General features: G+C 43.5%; 1 protein-coding gene across 1 annotated transcript in view; it reads right to left on the reverse strand.

The window, feature by feature from the left end:
- Positions 1-23,929, reverse strand: part of zdhhc17 (zDHHC palmitoyltransferase 17) — a 152,474-nt gene extending 128,545 nt beyond the window's left edge. The window contains exon 1 of the mRNA XM_072552062.1: positions 23,830-23,929. Within this exon, the coding sequence (XP_072408163.1) occupies positions 23,830-23,901 (72 nt within the window). The 5' untranslated portion in view covers positions 23,902-23,929. The remainder of the gene's footprint in view (positions 1-23,829) is intronic.
- Between the last annotated feature and the right edge of the window lie 398 nt (positions 23,930-24,327).

Genomic DNA, 24,327 nt, shown 5'->3' on the forward strand with positions numbered 1-24,327 from the left:
CCTTTTCACACAGAGGGTGGTGCATGTATGGAACGAGCTGCCAGAGGAAGTGGTGGAGGCTGGTACAATTACAGCATTTAAAAGGCACACTGTAAGTAATCTAATCTAATCTAATCTAATGAATAGGAAGGGTTGAGAAGAAAATGGGCCAAATGCTGGCAAATGGGACTAGATTAATTTAGGATATCTAACCGGCATGGATTTGGACTGAAGGGTCTGTTTCCATGCTGTACATCTCTATGACACTATGACCACCTCACTAAACATATTGTCAATGATATTCGTAGCATCACAGATGCTTAACAGAGTCCACCCACAGCAAGTGATTTGGAAATCAAATAGATTGAGGAATCACTCCGAAACTCTACTTTAAAATTTTAACAAGGTCAATTATGAGGTCATGGAAATTGCACCAATGAAAGTGGATTGGTAAATTAGCTTCAACGGATAGGTCAATGGAAATGCAGAGGCAGGACATTAAGGGGATGTTTCAGAATATATTGAATGGATATGAACATAAGGTGGTGCAGGAATAAGCTCAGGCATTTAATACGAGGATGGCTCAGGAGGTTCGGGCAATAGAGAGATATCCACAAACAAGGACTGAGCTATTGCTGGACAGGGAAACAAAGTTGACGAGCAAACAAAGCGCTGAAGTGACAGTTTCCATTTGACAGCAGAGTATTGGATAAGCTCGAGTTTGCCAGATAGAATTTGGGAGGCTGGGAAGAAAAGCATTGGAATAGTACGATCGAAGAAGAGGTCACATCAAGGACCTTCACTGGACAGCCAACATTTTTCCTGCAGCTTTCTCGACCGAACCCGTCATGGTTGAATGTCTTGGTGACATCATTGAAAGCATTATGTCATGATCTTCTTTGTTCATTGAATTTCTACTGGAGCTGCTTGACATCGCAGGTCATAGCAATTGTAGATCTTCAAGCTCTGCAACCACATTGTGAATTGGTGGGGGGGGGGAAAAAGAGGGGATGTATCTAGCCAGGATCTGCAGTCGGAGCCAAGAAATGCAAATGCTTTCCCCACATTTCAGCAGGCAGATGTCAGAATAGTTGTTGCCTTGATTCTTGCACAGTCACAATCTGTCTGGGGGAATACCTTGTGGCACTGACCCTTACTCTAGCAGAGACAGAGGTGTATCTCTTTTTATTAAGATTCATTTGTGGAGCATGGACATCGCTAGTTGGTCTGCATTTATCGCCCATCCCAGAGCACAGTTAAGATTCAACCACATTGCTGTGGGTCTGGAGTCACACGTAGGCCAGACCAGGTAAGGATGGCCGTTTCCTTCCCTAAAGGACATGAGAATTATTTTTAACCGACAATGAATTCATGGTCATGAATTGACTCATAATTCCAGATTTTTTATTTATTATTCAAATTCTACCATCTGTCATGGTAGGATTTGAACCCCATGATGTTACCAGGGTTTCTGGATTAACAGTTCAGCAATAATATGACAAGACCATCGCCCCACCTGATTTTGCGGGGAGGTTTATGGACAAGATTCTGGTAACGTCTCCACATTTACAATTTCTTCATCTTGGCTTGTGATGCAGGTCGTGACCTTCCTCAGGACAGTCCTCCATGTTTCGCTGCATGGAAAACTATGTTAAAGAGTCACTTGTGTGGTTTGTGAATGCTGACTACTCACATTACCCAGGACCTGTTTTGTTTATGATATTCTAGCACAGATTCATTGGAATCATGGCATTAGATCCAGCCAACACAACAGCTATCGTGGCTTCAGAGCTTTGTCTAACACCCCGATCATATTTACTACGTGCATTCCAATACATGCACTATAACCATGATTGAGACTTAATTTCTTTTTTGCTTATTCCTATTTCAGGTGTGAACTTGCTATTCTCTGTGTCAGTGTTATCTGCCTCTCCAAGTACGAGAGAGTATAGTCAGAGCTATATTTGTGGCATCACAAATGGCTCAGTTGTACAGGAGGGGAGGAGAAAGAAGCAAGTAATGCTGAAACGATGGTGTTCTGGTCTAACCTTGTACGTCAGTCTCAGCTCTTTTCAGGAGCAACTGTCAAACTTGTACAAGTGCCATCTTATTGGACAATCATGGAATCCACACAGTACAGAAAGAAGTCATTCGGCCCATTGAGTTAGTAACGACCCTCCAAAAAGGATCCTCCCCAGACTAGACCCCCCTCCCCATCTCTGCAGGCCCATATTTACCATGGCTCATCTATCTTGCCTGCACAGCCCTGGACACTACGAGGCAATTTCACATGGCCAACCCACCCAACCTGCACATCTTTGAACTGTGGGAGGAAACCAAGGTTGCAATTGAACCGGAGTCCCTGGTGCTGTGAGGCAGTGATGCGAGTCACTGGCAGTAACATGGACCATGCTCTCTGGCTGTTGAACTTCCCCAGAACATCCAACAGCTATTCCATGCTTTATGCAGATGCCAGGAACGCAAAATACCATCCTGGAGTCATACCTAGAGCCACAGAAATGCCTGTCTATTTCCCTCGTTAATTTATTCCCTATCAGCATTACTTGCTCCTGTCTCCTCCCCTCGTGTATAACTGAGCCATTTGTGATGTCACAAATATAGTTCTGACTGCACTCCATCAGGAATCAGTGCCCTTCTCAACTTCGAAATGGAAAACTAATTTGGTCGAGGAACCCAGGTAACTCACGCATTACCTGCCTATTCCTCCTGGATCCTATGCCAGCCATCCATTTCCTTTAGGTGCACTCTGAACATGCCATCCATGTAACTCCCAGATTAACAGTTGTGCCAACATGGCCCCAGTAGTTCCTTGAGCTCTGAAACCCTGCAGCTTGCAGCACTTCCTACACATGATCTTCCAGGACAAAGGTGAGGTCCATCACTTCCCACATATTATAAGCCACATGTTCCACTCAACGGAATGCAGCTGCCACATCTCAACATAAATCAAATTAATATTATTCCACTTTGGATTAGTAAAGTCATTTTTTATTTGTAATTATACTGGCCCTGACTTTTCCTTATCCCTGGTGTCTCTTAATAAAATACAAGTACAGCTACTTTTTTCAAAATGGTATGTTTTCTAATTTACAGCAATTTAAAAACAACCCTAAAAATAGCTTTCTTTTTTAACCAATGAATGAATTTGATAAGAGAAAAAGCACCTCCTTCCCAAGCTTCACCAAACTCCCCACTCAGTACACTTGACTTGTTGCAGAAAGCACCTCTTTCCCTTTCCGCACTAAATTCCCAAATGTTCCCACTCAGCCTCCATTTCACTCAGATGAAAATTCCCCTTCACTCACCGTGTGCCCCTTTTTCTCTTCAATGTGTGCATTTGCCTGAGCTCCCCTTCCCTCCAGAAGTATTACATACCTGAGGGAAACACAATGGACCCTAATTTCCTATTCAGTGGTAGCTAACCAAAGGCTACCATACAGAAAACTAAATGTGCAAGAACTGCAAAGAAAGAAGATTCCCATGCAGTAAGCGACTCTTCTCCTCCAAACACAGCTCACTCCTAAACCTGCATGCTAATGCACACCATGCTATTTGAATCCTGACTGTCAGTTGCTTCAATGATTCACAGAGTGCAAATTTTAGCAATGACTCAACAAAGGCACCACAAAAGAAAAAGAAAAGCTTTCAAAACCTGTAATCAAGGAGGAGATATTACTCACTTGCTGTTTTAGTCCCATCAATGGGCTACAAGGACAATATGCTCAGCCAAAGACATAAATGTGCACTGTTTTTTCAATTCTACAGTCAACATCTGGGATTAATGTCCTTGCAGAAAGGAAATATTCAAGTGTCTAAAAATAACATTTCATTTGCTTACTGTTCATTTGACAAAGAGAGCCCTCAGTAAGGTTCTGACCCCAGGGCAAGAGAGAGGGGTTGCACAGCGCTGGCAAGTCTCACTGAGGCTCAAGAGTCTGTGGAATTCTTTCCATAGCTGACAATGGAGGTTGGATCATTGACTGAATTCAAGGCTGAATCAGACATATTTTGGATCAATGTTTTCCAGTGCAGACCTGATGGGCCAAATAAGCTTCTGCACCATAAGAATTCTGCCACTGCGGGATTCCATGACAAGAGTCAGGAATTTTGGGCATCAGGCAACGAAATGTAAGTTAAGGCCACATTTGATCAGCCACAATCTTAATGAATGACAGCCCATGCACTGCAGCAAACCTAACTGAAGAAAAGCAAAGCACAAACATTAATATGGGAAATAATAATTAGCTCTGGGATTTATTGGTTAGAGGAACAGATAGGCATTTCTGTAGCCACAGACATGACTCCAGGATGGTGTATTGCCTTCCTGGTGCCAGGTTCAGGGATGTCACTGAGCAACTGCAGGGCATGGTACACATCAGTACTGGTGATAATGCCACAATGAGGAATTCGATCTTGCACCAAGTGCTCAGGAAGATAGGCAGTAGACTAAAAAGCAGGACATCAAAGGTTGTAATTTCTGGATTGTTCCCAGTGCCACATGCTCGCAAAACAGAAATAGGAAATTAGTGCAGATGATTACATGACTCAAGAGCTGGTGCAGCAGGGAGGATTTTAAAATCTTGGATGACTGGGACAGTTTCAAAGAAGTATGGGTAGGTTGGGTGGCATCACCTATAATACTTCTAGCATTAAAGCCAGATGAATTGAGCATGTGGATTGAGATATGGGATTGCGATGCTGCTGCTATCACGTAGTTGAGGAAGGGGCAGGACTGGCAGCTCAATATTCTGAGGTATAGGATCTTCAGGCACAACAGAGGAGTATGTGTTGCATTATTAATGAAAGAGTCAGTTACTATAGCAAGATGGTGCTGAAAATGTGTTGCTGGAAAAACGCAGCAGGTCAGGCAGCATCCAAGGAACAGAAGTATCGACGTTTCGGGCATCAGCCCTTCTTCAGGAATTCCTGAAGAAGGGCTGATGCCCAAAACGTCGATTCTCCTTCTCCTTGGATGCTACCTGACCTGCTGCGCTTTTCCAGCAACACATTTTCAGCTCTTATCTCCAGCATCTGCAGTCCTCACTTTCTCCTCCTACTATAGTAAGGTGGGACAATATCTTGGAAGGGTCTTTGAATGGGGCTTTGAGGATACAGCTTAGCAATATGCAGTCACATGTTGGGTGTACTGGATACTCCCAGATATTCAGCAGGCAATAGAGGCGCATGTCTGGAGATGCGTAGTTCCTTGAAAGTGGAGTCACAGGAAAACAGGATAGTAAAGAAGGTATATGGTATGCTTGCTTTTTATTCATCAGTGCACTGAGTATAGGAGCTGAGAGGTCATGCCGCAGCTGTACAGGACACTGGTTAGGCCACTTTTGGAATAGTGTGTGCAATTCTTGTCTCTGCTTTCGGAAGGATGTAAGGAAACTTGAAAGGGTTCAGAAAAGATTTACGAGGATGTTGCCAATGTTGGGAGGGTTTAAGCTACAAGGAGAGGCTGAATAGACTGGAGCTATTTTTCCTGGAGCGTTCATAAAATCATGGAGGTATGGACAGGGTGAAGAGCTAAGGTCTTTTCCCCAGGGTAGCAGAGTCGAAAATTGGAGGGCACAGGTTTAGGTGAGAGGGGAAAAGATTTAAATGGGACCTAAGGGACAACCTTTTCATGCAGAGGATGATGCATGTACAGAATGAGCTGCCAGTGGTGATAGTGGTGGAGGCTGGTATAATTACAGCATTTAAAAGCCAGCTGGATGGGTATATGAATAGGAAGGGTTGAGAGGGATATGGGCCAAATGCTCGCAAATGGAACTAGATTAATTTGGGATATCTGGTGGGCACGGACAAGTTGGACCAAAGGTTACGTTTTCATGCTGTACATCTCTTATGACTGACGAAAATCAGTCACAGCTTAAGTATATGAGGGAGTTTCAACTACCCAATATTAATTTGGATAGCCATAGTGCAAAGGGTTGAGAGGGAGCAGTTTTCTTGAAATATATACAGGAGAGCTTTTCATTTAATTAGGTAGAAGGCCCAAGAAGAGAGGATACATTGCTGCACATAATTCCGAAAATTCAAGTCGGACTGGTGTTCAAGGTGGCATTGGGAAAGCATTTTAATGATGGTGGCCACAACACCATTTTAAATTTGTGATTAAAAAGGAAAAAGATTGTCTGCAAAAAGAAATGACATTGATATTGAAAGAAGGCAGATTTTATGAAAATAAGGCAGGATCTCGCCAAAGTGAGACTGGGAACAATAGTTGCTGGATAAATCTACAGCACAACAGTGGTGGCCACTCAAAATGGAAATGATTAGAGTACAAAGCCAGTTTGTTCCCTTTAGATGGAACTTCCCTGGCTAACACTTCTGTCACTGGCCTGCTGCTGTGCTTAGTGAGGCTTACTGCAAGCTGAAAGAACAGTGTTTTATTTTACACTTGGGAACCTTGCAGTCTTCAGGACTCAATATTGAGTTCAATAATTCAAGAACCTGAACATCACCTTGTCGTCTTTTACACATCCCCAACACCCAGACCCTGTCCTAACATGGGCTGCTTTCAGCACAGCTAATCTAGTTTCATCCTATGGCCCCCAACATCAACTTTTCTTTTTGCATGGCATACCATCATCCATCTCTTTTGTCTGCTTGTCATTCTTTCCCTCTGGGTTCCATCTCTGCCTATCCACTGACTCTCCCTTTCTCCCCCTCATCCCCATATCCTCAGTATTATACACGCTTGCCAAGCTATTTTAAATTCTGAAGGGTCACTATCTGTCCAGAACATTGCTTCTCCATTCCCAAAACGTCTTCAGACTCCCACAACACATGCCTATGCAATTGCACATGGTGTAGTACATGCCTGTTTACCTTCTCTCTCCTCCTCATCAAAGGCCGAAAATATAGCTTTCAGACGAAACAATGATTTACCCGTACTTCATTTAGTCCATTCTACTGCATTCATTGCTCACAACATGGTTCCCTCTATATTGAGGACACGAACTGCAGGCTGGGTACCCACTTTGCACAACACTAGAACTGTCCTGGAACTTCCAGTTGCCTGCTACATCAACACACCAATGTGTTCCTATGCCAACCTTCCTGACTCAGGCCTGCTGCAATTGAGCCGCAGCTCAAGCTCAAAGAACAACACCTCAATTTCCATTGAGGGACCCTGCAGCCTTCAACACTCAAGATCAATTTTAGAATCCGATTCCATCTTTCCATGATGTTTACCCGACTTACACCCAGCCCTGTTATAAACATTACTTTTTCATAGCTACTAACAGTTCTGATAAAGAGTCACTGGACTACCCTGCTTCATCAGCTGCTGTAAACTATACAATGAGTTCTGCTATAACACGGTAGTTCTGTTCTCGTGCAATCCTACGTTATCAGAAAATTGCATACAGCAGCACGATTATCGCGTGATAATCAATATATGCTTTCAAAGTTCACGCCGTGGAAACAGTGCCCCCAGTTCATCAACAGTGTTATGGCAAATTCGAATTAATGAAATACATTCGAAAGCAGGATGATCTGTAGCATTCAATTAATAAATCACTAACCTTCATAAGTATGAACCAGTCTCTCTGTCTCCTGCAAACAAGTGAAAAAACATCTGAAGAAAGATCTCATTAGCAAAAGGATCAGCTGAGCAAATCCATGGTCAGCGACAACTGTTCTGCCTTGCCAGTCTTTCCCTCTGTCCAGAACACCCATGCTTTTTTTGTGTGTCTATGTATGTCAGTGTAATGGAGGGAGATTTATACATGGGTTAAAGTTTTACCTATAACAGAAAATTACGAAGGAAACTCATGAGGTCTGATTGCAGATGTGAAGAGAAAGCAGAGTTAACATTTCAAATCCAGCCTTCCTTTGGAACTGACAATAGCTTAGAAAAACAGGGAAATGTGCTAATAATAGATAGTTGACTGTTGGGGTAAAGGAGTGAGTGGATGGGTGTAGGTGGAGCCCAATAAGAGAGAACACACAACTGTTAAGAAGACAGAGATCGATGATAACATCCAAAGGGAGATCAGCTATTCTTTCTGCCTGGTATATTATCATATTTTGTCATCCTAACCATCTCTCTCTCGGCTCCACATCTCCCTATCCACTCACTTTCTGTGCCCCAGTTTTCAGCATCAATACCACTTTTTCTGAGTCATCAGTTCTGAAGAAAGGTCACTGGGTTCACAACATTGACTCTGCTTTCTCCCCACAGATGCTGCCAGACCTGCCCACTTTCTCCTGGTTTTGTTTCAGATTTCGAGCATTCAATGTTTCTGCTTTTATTTTAGAATTTTAACCAGTAGAGTTATGTGTCGACAGTTCATTCCTATTTCTCTAGTTAACTGTAATGAAAAGCCATTTTTGTTTATTACAGCAACTGTTCAACCCCAATGAGTACAGCTTTACACTCCTCAGGAAAAAGCAGCCTGCGTGATTAGCATCACATCCATCAGCATTCACTTCCTCCACTTCCAACGCTCAGTAGCAATGTATTTTATTGACAAGAATCACTGCAGAAATTCACCAAAGTAATTTTGATGGTATTTTCCAAATTCATGACCACTACCATCTCGAAGGACAAGGGCAGCAAATACACAGGAACATCACCATCTGCAAGTCCCCCTCCAAGTCACTGATCACCCTGACTTGGAAATATATCACCACCCCCTCAGTGTCGCTGGGTAAAAATTCTTGAACTCCCTTTCGAACAATGTGAGTTGTACCGACAGCACAACGGCAGCAACAGTTCAAGAAGGGAGTCACCATGTTCTCAAAGGCTTCTAGGTATAAGCAATAAATGCTGGTCCTGCCAGCGACCATTTCCCATGAGTGAACTGAATAAAAGATCCATCAACAAGACACAAGCCAAGCATTTGATGGAATATTCTTCAATTGCCTGGATGGGTACAAGATGCTCAACACCATCTAGGATTAAGAAGCCTGCATGACTGGCACCCAGCCACAGACTTCAATATTTATTTCCTCCACTGATGCACACAGTCGCTGAGTGTACCATGTACAAGGTGCATTCCAGCACCTCCCCTCGGCTCTCAACAGCTACTTAACCTACAATCATCACCATCCAGAAGAAAAAGAGGAGCAGATGCATTGGAATACTACCATAACTTGGCATTTTTCGCCGTTCCTTCAACATCATTGGATCAAAATTCTAAAATTCCAATCAGAAGAGAACTGCATATGCACTTAGACCACTTCAAAACAACTGCACCACTTTCTCAAGGGCACCTGAGGATATGCAATAAATCCTAGCCAAGCAAAGGACATGCAAATCCCATGAATGAAGAAGAATTCTCTCCTGTGTAACACATTTGCAGCGACTCAATTGCCTTCATCATTGCCATGTTCCGACCTGGAACACAAAGAGACTTGTCTGCTGTGACCAACTTTAAATCAACCCTGAAGTCACCAAGATTTATTACATCATGATAAATAATAAATATCAAACGTTATCCAAGGACAAAACAAATGGTTGAAAAACAAGGTTTGAGTTCAGTCTGTGCCCCTGCTGCTCTAGAACACAGAACAGGACAGCACAGCAACAGGCCCACCATGTCTGTGCCAACCACGATACTTGTCGAAACTAATCCCATCTGGCTGCACATAGTCCACATCCCTCTATTAGAGCATACAAAATTACAGCGCAGTACAGGCTCTTCTGCCCTCAATGTTGCGCCAATGTGTGGAACCAATCTGAAGCCCATCCAACCGACACTACTCCATTCTCGTCCATATGCCGATCCAACGACCACTTAAATGCCCTTAAAAAGTTGGCAAGTCTACGACTGTTGTAAGCAGTGCGTTCCACGCCCCTACTACTCGGAGTAAAGAAACTACCTCTGACATCAGTCCTATATCAATCACTCCTCAATTTAAAGCTATGTCCCATCATGCTAGCCATCTCCAATCGAGGAAAAAGGCTCTCACTGTCCAACCTATCTAACCTTTCGATTATCTTATATATCTTAATTAAGTCACCTCTCAACTTTCTTCTCTCTAACAAAAACAGTCTCAAGTCCCTCAGCCTTTCCTCGTAAGACCTTCCCTCCATACCAATCAATATCCGAGTAAATCTCCTCTGAGCCCTTTCCAAAGCTTCTACATCCCTCCTCTATGCAACACTCCAAATGTGGCTGTACCAGTGTTTTGTACAGCTGCGGCATAATCTCATGGTTGCAAAAGTCAATCCCTCGACCAATAAAAGCTAACACACCGTTTAACTTCTTAACAACCCTATCAACCTGGGTGGCAACTTTCAAGAATCTCTGTACCTAGACATCAAGAACTCTCTGCTCAACTACACTACCAAAAATATTACCATTAACCCAATATTCTGCATTCCCGTTACTCCTTCCAAAGTGAATCATCTCACATTTTTCCGCACGAAACTCCATTTGCCACCTCACAGCCCAGCTCTGCAGCTTATCTATGAATCTCTGTAATCTGCAAGAACTTTCATCACTATCCAAAACTCTACCAATTTTAGTGTCATCTGCAAATTTACTAACCCATCCTCGATGCCCTCACCCGGGTAATTTGTAAAAATGACAAATAACAGTGGACCCACAACAGATTCTTGCAGTATCCTACAAGTAACTGAACTCCAAGATGAATATTTCCCATCAACCACCATCCTCTGTCTTCTTTCAGCTAGCCAACTTCTCATCCAAACCACGAAATCACCCTCAATCCTATGCCTCTGTATTTTCAATAAGTCCATAAGAAATAGGAATGGAAGTAAGGCCATTTGGGCCATTGAGTCCACTCTGCCATTCAATCATGGCTGACGGGCATTTCAACACCATTTACCCACACTCTCCCCGTATCCCTTAATTCCTTGCGAAATTAAGAATTTATCAATCTCTGCCTTAAAGACATTTAACATCCCGGCCTCCACTGCGCTCCGCAGCAATGAATTCCACATACCCACCACACTCTGGCTGAAAAAATGTCTCCTCATTTCCGTTCTAAATTGACCCCCTTTAATTCTAAGGCTGTGTCCCCAGGTCCTAGTAACCCTGCCTGATGGAAACAATTTCCCTGCATCCACCCTTTCTCAACCATGCATTTGGTTGAGTTTCTAGTGGATCTCCCCTCAACCTTCTGAAATCTAACGAATACAATCCCAGGATCCTCAGCCGTTCATCATATGTTCGGCCTACCATTCCAGGGATCATCCGTGAAAATCTCTGCTGGACACGCTCCAGTACCAGTTTGTCCTTCCTGAGGTGTGGGGCCCAAACCTGGACACAGTACTCCAAATGGGTCTTAACCAGAGCTTTATAAAGTCTCAGGAGCACATCACTGCTTTTACATTCTAACCCTCTTGAGATAAATGGCAACATTACCCTTGCTTTCTTAACCACGGACTCAACCTGTAAGTCAACCTTTAGAGAATCCTGTCCTAGCACTCCAAGATCCCTTTGTACTTTGGCTTTATGAATTTGCTCACCATTTATAAAATAGTCCATGCCCATGTTCGTTTTTCCAAATGCAAGACCTGGCATTTGCCCACCTTGAATTTCATCAGACGTTTCTTAGACCATTCTCCAAAACTGTCTAAATCTTTCTGTAGCCTCCCCACCTCCTCAGAACTACCTGCCTGTCCACCTAACTTCCTATCATTGCGAATTTTGCCAAAATTGCCCCAGTCCCTTCATCCAGACCATTTATATATAATGTGAACAGCTGCGGCCCCAACACTGAACCCTGCAGGACACCACTTTGTCACCGGCTGCCATTCGAAAAAGAACCTTTTATCCCAACTCCCTTGCCTTCTGTCAGACAGCCAATCCCCAATCCATGCCAGTAGCTCACCTCAAACACCATGGGCCTTTACTTTACTCAGCAGCTTCCCATGAGACACCTTATCAAAAGGCCTTTTGGAAGTCGAGGTAGATAACATCCACTGGGTTTCCCTGGTCGAGCCTATTTGTTACCTCTTCAAAGAATTCTAACAAGTTTGTCAGGCACGACCTTCCCTTACTAAATTCATGCTGACTTTTTCTAATTCGACCCTGCACCTCCAAGAATTTAGAAATTTCATCCTTAACGATGGATTCTAGTATTTTACCTACAATCGAGTTTTGGCTAATCGGTCTATAATTTTCCATCTTTCATCTTGAACAAAGAGGTTACAACACTGATTTTCCAATCATCTGGGACTTGCCCCAACTCCAGTGATTGTTGAAAGATTACAACCAACGCCTCCAATATTTCTTCATCCACCTCCCTCAGAACTCTAGGATGTAGCCCATCGGGGCCAGGAGATTTATCAATTTTTAGACCTTTTAGCTTTTCAAGCACTTTCTCCTTTGTAATGGCCACCATACTCAACTCTGCCCCTTGACTCTCCTTAATTGTTGGGATATTACTCATGTCTTCCACTGCGAAGACTGAAGTATTTATTAAGTTCTTCAGCTATTTCCTTATCTCCCATCACTCGCCTTCCTGCATCAATTTGGAGTGGCCCAGTCTCTACTTTTGCCTCTCGTTTGTTTCTTACGAATTGAAATAAACATTTATTATTGTTTCTATTATTACCGGTTAGCTTACCTTCATATTTGATCCTCTCCTTCCATTTCTCTCTCTTTGTTATCCTCTGTTTGTTTTCGTGGCCTTCCCAATCTTCTGATTTCCCTGTGCTCTTGGCCACTTTATAGACCCTCTCTTTTTCTGTGATACATTTCCTGACTTCCTTCACCAGGCATGGTTGTCTAATACCACTCTGTAATCTTTCTTTTCTTTGGGATGATCCTCTGTACTGTGCCCTCAATTACACCCAGAAACGCCTGCTAGGCTCGGTTTCCAGTTGATTTTCATCAGTTCCTCTCTCACGCCCTGTAATTACCTTTATTTAATTGTAACACCATTAAATTCAATCTTGCCTTCTCTCTTTCGAACTGCAGACTGAACTCTACCTTATTATGATCACTGCCTAAGTGTTCCCTTACTTTCAGATCTTTTATAAAGTCTGGCCCGTTACATAGCACTAAGTCCAGAATAGCCTGCACCCTTGCGGGCTCCATCACAAGCTGTTCCAAACCTGCCCCGCCTGCCCACCTTCCTGTCTTTTTAATAAAGTTGTAAATCCTTGGATGTTTAACTGGCAGGCCTGAACACCCTGCAATCACATCTCTGTGATGCCTACCACATCATAATCATTTACGATGATTTGTGCTGTTAATTCATCTACTTTGTAACGAATGCAATGAGGGGGTAGGTTTGGTTCCAAGAGATCAATTATGTTAAGGATTCTCTATTCTGAGGTACAGAGAGTCGTTTCTGTCAGCAGCGAAAAAGCAGAATGGAGTGTTGCTTCCCTGATGCCAGGATCAAGGATATCTCAGAGACGGTGCAGAATGTTCTCATGGGGGAGAGGGGTCAGCAGGAGGTCACTGTTCACATTGGAACCAACAACATGTGAAGGGAAAAGGTTGAGATTCTGAAGGGAGATTACAGAGTTAGGCAGGAATTTAAAAAGGAGGTCCTCGAGAATAGTAATACCTGGATTACTCCCAGTGCTACGAGCGAGTGAGGGCAGGAATAGGAGGGTAAAGCAGATCAACGCATGGCTGAGGAGCTGGTGTATGGGGGAAGGATTCACATTTTTGGATCAGTGGATTATCTTCTGGGATAGAAGTGACTTGTACAAGAAGGGCGGATTGCACCTAAATTGGAAGGGAACTAATACACTGGCAGGGAGATTTGCTAGAGCTGCTCGGGAGGATTTAAACTAGTAAGGGGGGGGGCGGGGGGGAGTGAGGGAGTGGGACCCAGGGAGATAGTGAGGAAAGAGATCAATCCGAGATTGGTACAGCTGAGAACAGAAGTGAGTCAAACAGTCAGGACAAGGTAGGACTAAAAAATTAAACCGCATTTATTTCAATGCAAGGGGCTTAACAGGGAAGGCAGATGAACTCAGGGCATGGTTAGGAACATGGGACTGGGATATCATAGCAATTACAGAAACATGGCTCAGGGGTGGGCAGGACTGGCAACTTAATGTTCCAGGATACAAATGCTACAGGAAAAACAAAGGGAGGCAAGAGAGGAGGGGGAGTGGCATTTTTGATAAGGGATAGCATTACAGCTGCACTGAGGGAGGACATTCCTGGAAATATATCCAGAGAAGTTATTTGCATGGAACTGAGAAATGAGAAAGGGATGATAACCTTATTGGGATTGTATTATAGACCCATAACAGTCAGAGGAAAATTGAGAAACAAACTTGTAAGGAAATCTCAGATATCTGTAAGAATAATAGGGTGATTATGGTAGGGGATTTTAACTTTCCAAATATACACTGGGACCGCCATATTGTTAAGGGTTTAGATGGAGAGAAATTTGTTCAGTGTGTACAAGACAATTTTCTGAATCAGTATGTGGATGTACTTACTAGAGAAGATGCAAAACTTGACCTATTCTTGGGAATAAGGCAGGGCAGGTGACTGAGGTGTCAGTGGGGGAGCACTTTGGGGCCAGTGACCATAATTCTATTAGATTTAAAATAGTGATGGAAAAGGATAGACCAGATCTAAAAGCTGAAGTTCTAAATTGGAGAAAGGCCAATTTTGACGGTATTAGGGAAGAACTTGCGAAAGCTCATTGGGGGCAGATGTTTGCAGGTAAAGGGACAGCTGGAAAATGGAAAGCCTTCGGAAATGAGATAACAAGAATCCAGAAAAAAGTATATTTCTGTCAGGGTGAAAGGAAAGGCTGGTAGGTATAGGGAATGCTGGATGATGAAAGAAATTGAGGGTTTGGTTAAGAAAAAGAAGAAAGCATATGTAAGGTAGAGACAGGATAGATCGAGTGAATCCTTAGAAGAGTATAAAGGAAGTAGGAGTATACTTAAGAGGGAAATCAGGAGGGCAAAAAGGGGACATGAGAGCGCTTTGGCAAATAGAATTAAGGAGAACCCAAAGAGTTTTTACAAATATATTCAGGACAAAAGGGCAACTAGGGAGAGAATAGGGCCCCTCAAAGATCAGCAAGGCAGCCTTTGTGTGGAGCCACAGAAAATGGGAGAGATACTAAACGAGTATTTTGCATCAGTATTTACTGTGGAAAAGGATATGGAAGATATAGACTGTAGGGACATAGATGGTGACATCTTGTAAAATGTCCATATTACAGAAGAGGATGTGCTGGATGTCTTGAAACGCATAAAAGTGGATAAATCCCCAGGACCTGATCAGATGTTCTCTAGAACCCTGTGGGAAGCTAAAGAAGTGATTGCTGGGCCTCCTGCTGAGATATTTGTATCATCGATAGTCACAGGTGAGGTGCCAGAAGACTGGAGGTTGGCTAACGTGGTGCCACTGTTTAAGAAGGGTGGTAAAGACAAGCCAGGGATCTACAGACCAGTTAGCCTGACCTCAGTGGTGGGCAATTTGTTGGAGGGAATCCTGAGGGACAGGATGTACATGTATTTGGAAAGGACTGATTAGGGATAGTCAACATGGTTTTGTGCGTGGTAAATCATGTCTCACAAACTTGATTGAGTTTTTTGAGGAAGTAACAAAGAGGATTGATGAGGGCAGAGCAGCAGATGTGATCTATACGGACTTCAGTAATGCGTTCGACAAGGTTCCCCATGGTAGACTGATTAGCAAGATTAGATCTCACGGAACACAGGGAGAACTAGCCATTTGGATACAGAACTGGCTCAAAGTTAGAAGACAGAGGATGGTGGTGGAGAGCTGTTTTTCAGACTGGAGGCCTGTGACCAGTGGAGTGCCACAAGGATTGGCACTGGGTCCTCTACATTTTGTCATTTACATAAATGATTTTGATGCGAGCATAAGAGGTAAGTTAGTAAGTTTGCAGATGACACCAAAATTGGAGGTGTCGTGGACAGCGAAGAAGGTTACCTCAGATTACACCAGGATCTGGACCAGATGGGCCAGTGGGCCAAGAAGTGGCAGATGGAGTTTAATTCAGATAAATGAGAGGTGCTGCATTTTGGGACAGCAAATCTTAGCAGGACTTATACACTTAATGGTAAGGTCCGAGGGAGTGTTGCTGAACAAAGAGACCTTGGAGTGCAGGTTCATAGCTCCTTGAAAGTGGAGTCGCAGGTAGATAGGATAGTGAAAGCAGCGTTTGGTCTGCTTTCCTTTCTGGGTCAGAGTATTGAGTACAGGAGTTGGGAGGTCATGTTGCGGCTGTACAGGACATTGGTTAGGCCACTGTTGGAATATTGCATGCAATTCTGGTCTCCTTCCTATCAGAAAGATGTTGTGAAACTTGAAAGGGTTCAGAAAAGATTTATAAGAATGTTGCCAGGGTTGGAGGATTTGAGCTATAGGGAGGGGCTGAACAGGCTGGAACTGTTTTCCCTGGAGTGCCCGAGGCTGAGGGGTGACCTTATAGAGGTTGACAAAATGATGAGGGGCATGGATAGGGTAAAAAGGTAAAGTCTTGTCCCTGGGGTCGAGGAGTCCTGAACTAGAGGGCATAGGTTTAGGGGAGAGGGGAAAGATATAAAAGAGATCTAAGCAGCAACATTTTCACACAGAGGGTGGTACGTGTATGGAATGAGCTGCCAGACGAAGTGGTGCAGGCTGGTATAATTACAACATTTAAGAGGCATTTGGATGGGTATATGAATAGGAAGGGTTAAAGGGATATGGGTTGGGTGCTGGCAGTTGGGACTAGATTGGGTTGGGATATCTGTTCAGCATGGACGGGTTGGACCGAAGGGCCTGTTTCCAGGCCGTACAGCTTGAAGCATTCATAAAGCACCTTAATGCTAATTTTCTTATCCTCGTGATTTCCATCACTTCAACCTCAGTTATCCTTCCTTTTTGCTTCATTCCCAGCCTGCGTTGAACTTAAACCCTGCACACAAGTATCTGTTTCCATGCTGTACATCTCTATGACTCTGTGACATGCTAACCTGCTGCTTATCTTTCTACTTGACTCCATACTCCCTGTTGTTTGCCCTTTCCCTTCCCCCTGACTCACAAGTTTAAAATCCTAGTGATCACCCTATTTATCCTATTCGCCAGAACACTGGTTCCAGATCGGTTCAGGTGGAGACTGTCCCATCGGTCGAGATCCCCCCAGTTCCGAAACTGATGCCAATGTCCCATGAAATGGAATCCCTCTTTCCCACACCAATCTCTTAACCACGTGTTTACTTCCCTAATTTTCTTATCTCTATGCCAACTTGCACGTGGCTCGGGCAATAATCCAGAGATTATGACCCTCGATGACGTGTTTTTCAATTTCCTTCCTAGAGCTTGATACTCCCCAAACAGGTCCTCCTTCCTCACCTTTCCTATGTTGTTTGAGCCAATGTGGACCACACAAGTAGATCCTCCCCCTCCCACTCCAATATCCTTTCAGGCCGGTTGGAGATGTCCTGCACCCTGGCACTGGGCAGGCAACACACCACGCGGGACTCCTGACCCGGCTCACAAAGGATACTATCTGACCCCCTAATTATAAAATTCCCTAAAACAACTACTTAATGCTCCCCCTCTTGACTGGCCTTCTGCACCATGGTGCCGTGGTCAGCTGGCTCACCCTGCCCACAGCCCTTTTCCTCATCCATATAGGGAGCAAAAATCTCATACCTGTTGGACAAGGTCAGGGGCTGAGGCTCCTCCACTCCTGAATTCAGAATCCCCCTACCTGCCTCACTTACAGTCGCACCCTGTTGTTTCTGATCACTCATTGAATTTGAATTACTTCATCTGCCAGCTATGACTGCCTCGTGAAACAAAGCGTCCAGGCAACACTCCCCCTCCCCGATGTGCCGCAGTGCATGAAGCTCAGATTCCAGATCATTCAGAGTTCTTCCAGCAACAAAAACTTGCTGCAGAACTGCCGTTTACAATGGGATCAGCCAGCTCCAACATCACCTGTCCAGCCATCTCTACTTATTTAATTAATTTATACAAATTTATGAGAAAGTAATTGTTAGTACTTCTCTGTGGTCTTATTCAACTAACCAACGAATAGTAAACTTTTAATCAATCACACAAAACACAAGAAATATCAACACATGAGAATCCATTTTTTGGTTAGAGGAGGGCGGTGGGTGGGAGACGCTACACGTGCAGTGTCTCAGGATTTGTCCGCTGTCAAAAGATGTACCTGAAACTACCGAGGTCAGTTTATATATTTAAAAAGTGCCTTCCCATCGTGCCACTGGTCCTCGCAGTGTCTCTTCCCACTTTAACTGCCGCCGAGAAAGTGAAGGAATTTTGTGCAGTAGCCTACCATGGGGAACCTTATCAAATGCCTTGCAGACATCCATATACACCACATCAACTGCTTTACCCTCATCGACCTGTTTGGTCACCTTCTCAAAGAACTCAATAAGGTTTGTGAGGCACGACTGATCCTTCACAAAACAGTGTTGACTATCCCTAATCAACATATTCCTTTCTAGATGATTAATAGTCCTATTTCTTATAACCCTTTTCAACACTTCACCTGCAACCGAAGTAAGGCTCACTGGTATATAATTTCCAGGGTTGTCTCTACTCCCCTTCTTGAACAAGGGAACAACATTTGCTATCCTCCAGTCTTCTGGCACTATTCCTTTAGGCAATGACAACATAAAGATCAAAGCTAAAGGCTCAGCAATCCCCTCCGTGGCTCCCCAGCGAATCCTAGGTTAAATCCCATCCAGTCCAAGGGACATGCCTATTTTCACACTCTCCAGAATTGCTAGCACCTCCTCCTTATGCATCTCAATCCCAGCTAGTCTCATAGCCTGTCTCTCAGTATTCTGCTCAACCACATTGTTTTCATCCAATGCGAATACTGACAAAAAGTATTCATTTAGCACTTCCCCTATCTCTTCTGACTCCACGCACAACTTCCCACTACTATGCTTGATTGGCTCTAATCTTCCTCTCGTCATTCTTTTATTCCTGATATACCCATAGAAAGTCTTATTGTTTTCCTTGATTCTATCCACCAATGACTTCTCATGTCTCCTTCTAGCTCTTTTTAGCTATTCAAGCAACTAAATGTCTCATCAACTTTTCTATTGTACCTGCTTCGACCATCTCCTTGGCAGCATGTTCGAGGCACCTACCACCGTGTTAAAAAAATATTCTGCTCTCCGATCTTAAACTTTTGCTCCCAAGTATTTGACATTTTCACTCTGGGAATAAGACTCAGACTATCATGCTTCTTATAATTTCATGTACTCAGGTTGCCCCTCAACCTCTGACACTCTCGCAAAAACAATCCAGATTTGTCCAACCTCTCCTTTTTAGTTAATACACTCCAATTCTGGTGAACCTCTTCTGCACTCTGTCCACAGCCTCCACATCCTTCCTAAAAGCAGTGACCAGAACTGCGAACAGTATTCCAAATCCAGCCTACCTGAAATCTTACACTGTTGCAACGTGACTTGCCACCTTTTATACTCAGTGCCCCAATCAATGATGGCAAGTATGCCATATGCTGCCTTTGCCACTTTATTCACTAGTGTTGCCATTTTCAGGGAGCTATGATTTTAGATCCCAAGATCCCTCTGTATATCAATGTTACATTTACTACACACTTTCCTCTTGTATTTCATTTAGTTTTTAAGGCAAAGGTACACAGATTTTTGAACAGTAAAGGAATTAAGTATCATGGTGAGTGAGCTAAAAAAGTCTATGAAAATATCAGCCATGATCTTATTGAACTGTAGAGCAGACTTGATGAGCCAAATGGCCACCAATTGCTCATGTCACGATCTCCCAAAATTCATCAACTTGGATGGGCTATTCTCTACTGTTCTGGGACTTCATCTGTAGCTGAAGAATTACTAAAATCTCAGTCAAGGCCTCAACAATCTGATAGCTTGCTTCCTTCAGTATCATGGGATAGATCCCATCAAACCCTCAGGATGTATCTACCTTAAGTTTTTTTTTCAAGACACCCACCACCACTCCCTTCTTAATATCAACTTGCCTGAAATTATCAACAACCCATCTAAACTTACCACCCTCTATGTATTTTCCTTTGGTGAATACAATGTGAAGTATTCAATAACGTACTCACCCACTTCCTCTGGTTCCACAAAATTCTCTCTTTTGTCTTTGAGTGGATCTCATCTTTCACTAATTAGCCCCTTGTTCCTAATCTAATTGTTTGAAGATTCTACTTGACCTTGACTCCCAAACTGCAAAGTCAAAGCTGAAGGACAAATAATTTACCAGGTTTTACCTCTCCATTTCAAGCTTTGCAGGATACAGTGCTGAACAATTGATGAATTACATAGCCTCCAGTCTGAGTCTAAATATGATGCACAATGTCAAAATGAGCAAAAAATCTGAAATGCTCTGCTCAATCTGTATTTTCAACAAATCCCCATGTTGAAATGACACCACAGCACTACTGCAGGTGCTGCCTTTGCAATGAGACCTTAAACCGAGACACTGTCTAACCCTGCTGCTTGACTTTAAAAGTCCAATGGCACTATTTCAAACAAAAGTAGGGGAGGTCTGGAGTCCTGGCCAATATTTATCCTCCAGCCAACATCATAAAAACAGATTATCGAACTATTACCACATTGCTGTTTACGAGATCTTGCTGTACACATATTTGACTTCTCTATTTCCTGAATTATAACAAGGACTCCATTTCCAAATCACAGCACTGGCTGTAAGTGTATTCAGGTGTGATGGGCCTGATGTGTGCCTTTCAATCCAAGTCTTTCTTCCTCCATTCAGAGCCAAGAAAGATTCTAACTAGATGACATGGCAGATTTTAAACGTCTTCTATGAACATCAAATCACAACAAGTACAGGAGTGGACATCTATGACATTTCACCTGTCAAGCCACAGGCTACTCCTGGAGTGTGGGTTTCCAACAAAAACACCATGAGAACAATGCAGACCCAATGTGCAACACATCAGTGAGCAAGCTTGTTTCCCAGCAGGAAACATCCAAAATAATAACCGAGGCCTGATAAGGACTGATGTGATTTATTGAAAGTCAGGGTGAACACAATGCCTTTAGAAACCAGCATCGTCCTGAATGCAGCAAGATGTCAAAAACAGACACGGGTTAGACAGGTGAGGTGTCTTACTTGGAGATGCTGCTATGCCTATCAATAAGCTGCTCTGACCAGTATTAACCAGTAAAACATAGAATAGTAGAATCCCTACAGCATGGGAATGGAATGTTGACCCATTAAGTCCACACTGACCCTCCACAATGACACACCTCACCCTATCCCCCTCCCCTTTTCCTTTAGCCTTGCATTTCTCATGGCCAGTCCAGCTAACCTGCACATCTTTAGACTGTGGGAGGAAACCGGTGCACCCGGATGAAACCCACGCAGACACGGGGAGAATGTGAAAGCTCCATGCTGACAGTCACCTTAGGCAAGAATCAAACCCAGTTCCTGGCACTGTGAAGCTAACTACCAAGCCACTCATAACAAATAAAAGAGGCAAAAGCATCAGGAAGAGAATGTCAACAAATTAGCTGTCAACTGCAATTTCTGAATACTAAATCAAAACAGCAAATATTTCATACAAGATTGATCACTTCCAACATAGAACTCAAAATTATGCAAAGATGATTGGTCAGTAGAAAGACACATCCAGACAAAGGATGAACCAAGCGGTTCTCTTTGGGAATTTTTAGGCAAGCCCCTTGAAAACTGTGTACACTCCTGGTTGAGAAAATTCTGCAAAAATATATTCTTCCAATGATTTAGAAGTTCTTCTGAATAATTTATTTTGATGTGATTGCTTTTGAAATCTGAAGATAAGCTTGCAGAGTGCAATTATTAGTGTTCTTCGAAACATGGCAACAGTCCTAAGACTACTAATCTAGAGGGAGATCTTATTTGATTTTGTGAAGATCTAAAATCTGGCATCCTGAACTTCAATACGACTAGAACACTGCTGATTATACCCTCGACACAGGAAATTTAATTTACACCTTCCTCCAATCTAGTCGACAAATACCTTCATGGCTTTGCTACACCCTTCTCAGAACAATACCAGCATCCTCTGCCCAACCAACTCCAGTACCTCCCTTCACAATAACTGCATTTCTATATCATCTTGAAAATAAAACATCCCAAGGGGCTGGAGAAAATTTAACAAACATAATTTGATACTAAAGCATGTAGAATGATTAGGAATAGGAAACCAAAGATTTGGTCAGAGGTGTCAGTTTAATGGAGCCTAAGTATCAATTACACATTGCAGGAAATTCAATCGAAATGCGAGGTGATGCATTTTGGAAGATACAATTCCAGAGCGAACTATACAGTAAATGGAAAGTCCTGGGGAAAACTGATGAACAGTGGGATCTGAGTGTTCAGGTCCACTTTTACCTGAAGGTGGCAACACAGGCCAACAGTGGTCAAGGCAGCATACGGCACGTTTTCCTTCATCGGACAGGGTATTGAGTACAAGAGTTGACAGGTCATGTTTCAATTGCACAAGACTCTGGTTTGGCCACATTTGGAATACAGTGTACAGTTCTGGTTGCCACATTACCAAAAGGATGTGGATGCTTTGGAAAGGGTGCAGAGGAGGTTCACCAGGATGTTGCCTGGTATGGAGGGCGCTAACTAGGAGGAGAGGTTGAATAGATTAGGATTATTTGCATTGGAAGGAAGGAAGTTGAGGGGGACCTGATTGAGGCCTACAAAATCATGAGAGGTGTAAACAGGTGGATTTCCTAGAGTGGAGGACTCAATTACTAGGGGTCACAATTTCAAAGTGAGTGGAGAATGGTTTAGTGGAGATATGCGTGGAAACGTTTTCAAGCAGAAGTGGTGGGTGCCTGGAATGTATCTAGACAGATACATGAATGGGCAGGAACAAACCTTAGTAAATAGGTGACAGGCTTAGATTGAGGATCTGGATCGGCGCAGGCTTGGATGGCCAAAAGGCCTATTCCCGTGCTGTCAGGTTCTTTGTTCTTAAACAATGGCTCAAATTTCAAGAAAGACTCCTTCAGGACATGACTCTCAACTCCCTGGCCTTATTCTCACAATTATCTTTTCAAAGATAATTCCACTGCTTTTAATTGCAACAGATTTCTTGAGCTGGGGAGAAGACTGCTTTATAAACAAGGGACTTGGCCCTATCCATTCAGTCACTTCATTGAGACAACAGATAATCATTGGCATCAACAGTTATAAAAGTGTGTTTCTAGAATCTTGGTGGCAAATAAAAATATGTAATAACAACTGCTTTCGACAAGACTGTCACTGAGAAGGAAAATGGTTTTGGCAATTGCGACACAGCCAAAAAACCAGGACAGTGTCAAATGCAAGGGCACATTCTGAGGGAAAAAAAATCAGTTGTTTCCCATCATGGTTAAGTGGTAAATCGTAATTAAATGCTTGGAAGGCAGCCTTACAGAGACACATGAATGGGATTCGGCCATTCAGCCCATCGATCCTGCCCTGATATTCAATACGATCATGGCTAACTATCCAAGTCAATACCGTTTTCTCTTTATGTCATTAGTGTTAGAAACTGTCAATAGCCACTTCAAATTAATTCAAAGACTAAGCTTTCACAGCTCTGCGATGCACAGAATTCTAATGGTTTACAAATCTGAGTCAAAAAACGTTTTCCCAATCTCAGCTCAAAGTGGTTTCCCCTTATTTTTGAAATTGTGCGCCGTGAATCTAAAACCCTCAGCCAGAGGAAACATCTTGCGAGCATCAACCCGGTCCATCCCTTCGAGGGGGGAATGGGCTGAAAGGGGGTTAGAGGGGGAGGAACGGGATGTCGGGCTTCAGAGCCGGGCCGCAGCCCTGCCGCCCTCTCCCGAGGACTCCGGCTGGTATCGGGCCGGGGATTAGGGTCAGCAGGCGCTGATAGCGCTCTCACCTCAGGATGCAGCCCCGGGACACAGCCTGGATCCGGCTCCAGCTCGGGATCGTCCCGGTGAAGATCCGCCATCTTCAACCGCCCCGCTGCATTCTGGGATACTGGCGCCAGACTCCAGCCGCGAGCAATGGATGTCAGAGAAGGAGGAGCGATCGATAGAGGCTGTGTAATCGATGGCAGAATAAGTAATGGTGATAAAGACTTCAGCTCTTTCTGCACCTTGGAGTTACTGGGACTTTTTGTCTTTAATGTAACATATCTGCTGTACTGATGAGGGATCATCTTGCTGCTGCTGCTGTATTTATACCTCCCCCCACCATAGTTCCAGGATTATCAGAGTCAAACATCTCCTGGCAATAAACAACTTCAAAAGCTTTCAGAACCCTTTGGGGTGACTAGTTATAAACAAGATTGGAATAGGGAGGTGTGGAGACTTTTGACTGACCATCAAATTGGCGTGGGGTGGTCAATTGTGTCAGAGTGTGGAGCTGTTCAAGG

This window comes from Chiloscyllium punctatum, chromosome 32 (genome assembly GCF_047496795.1).
Source record: "Chiloscyllium punctatum isolate Juve2018m chromosome 32, sChiPun1.3, whole genome shotgun sequence".
In the NCBI taxonomy this organism is placed as follows: domain Eukaryota; kingdom Metazoa; phylum Chordata; class Chondrichthyes; order Orectolobiformes; family Hemiscylliidae; genus Chiloscyllium; species Chiloscyllium punctatum.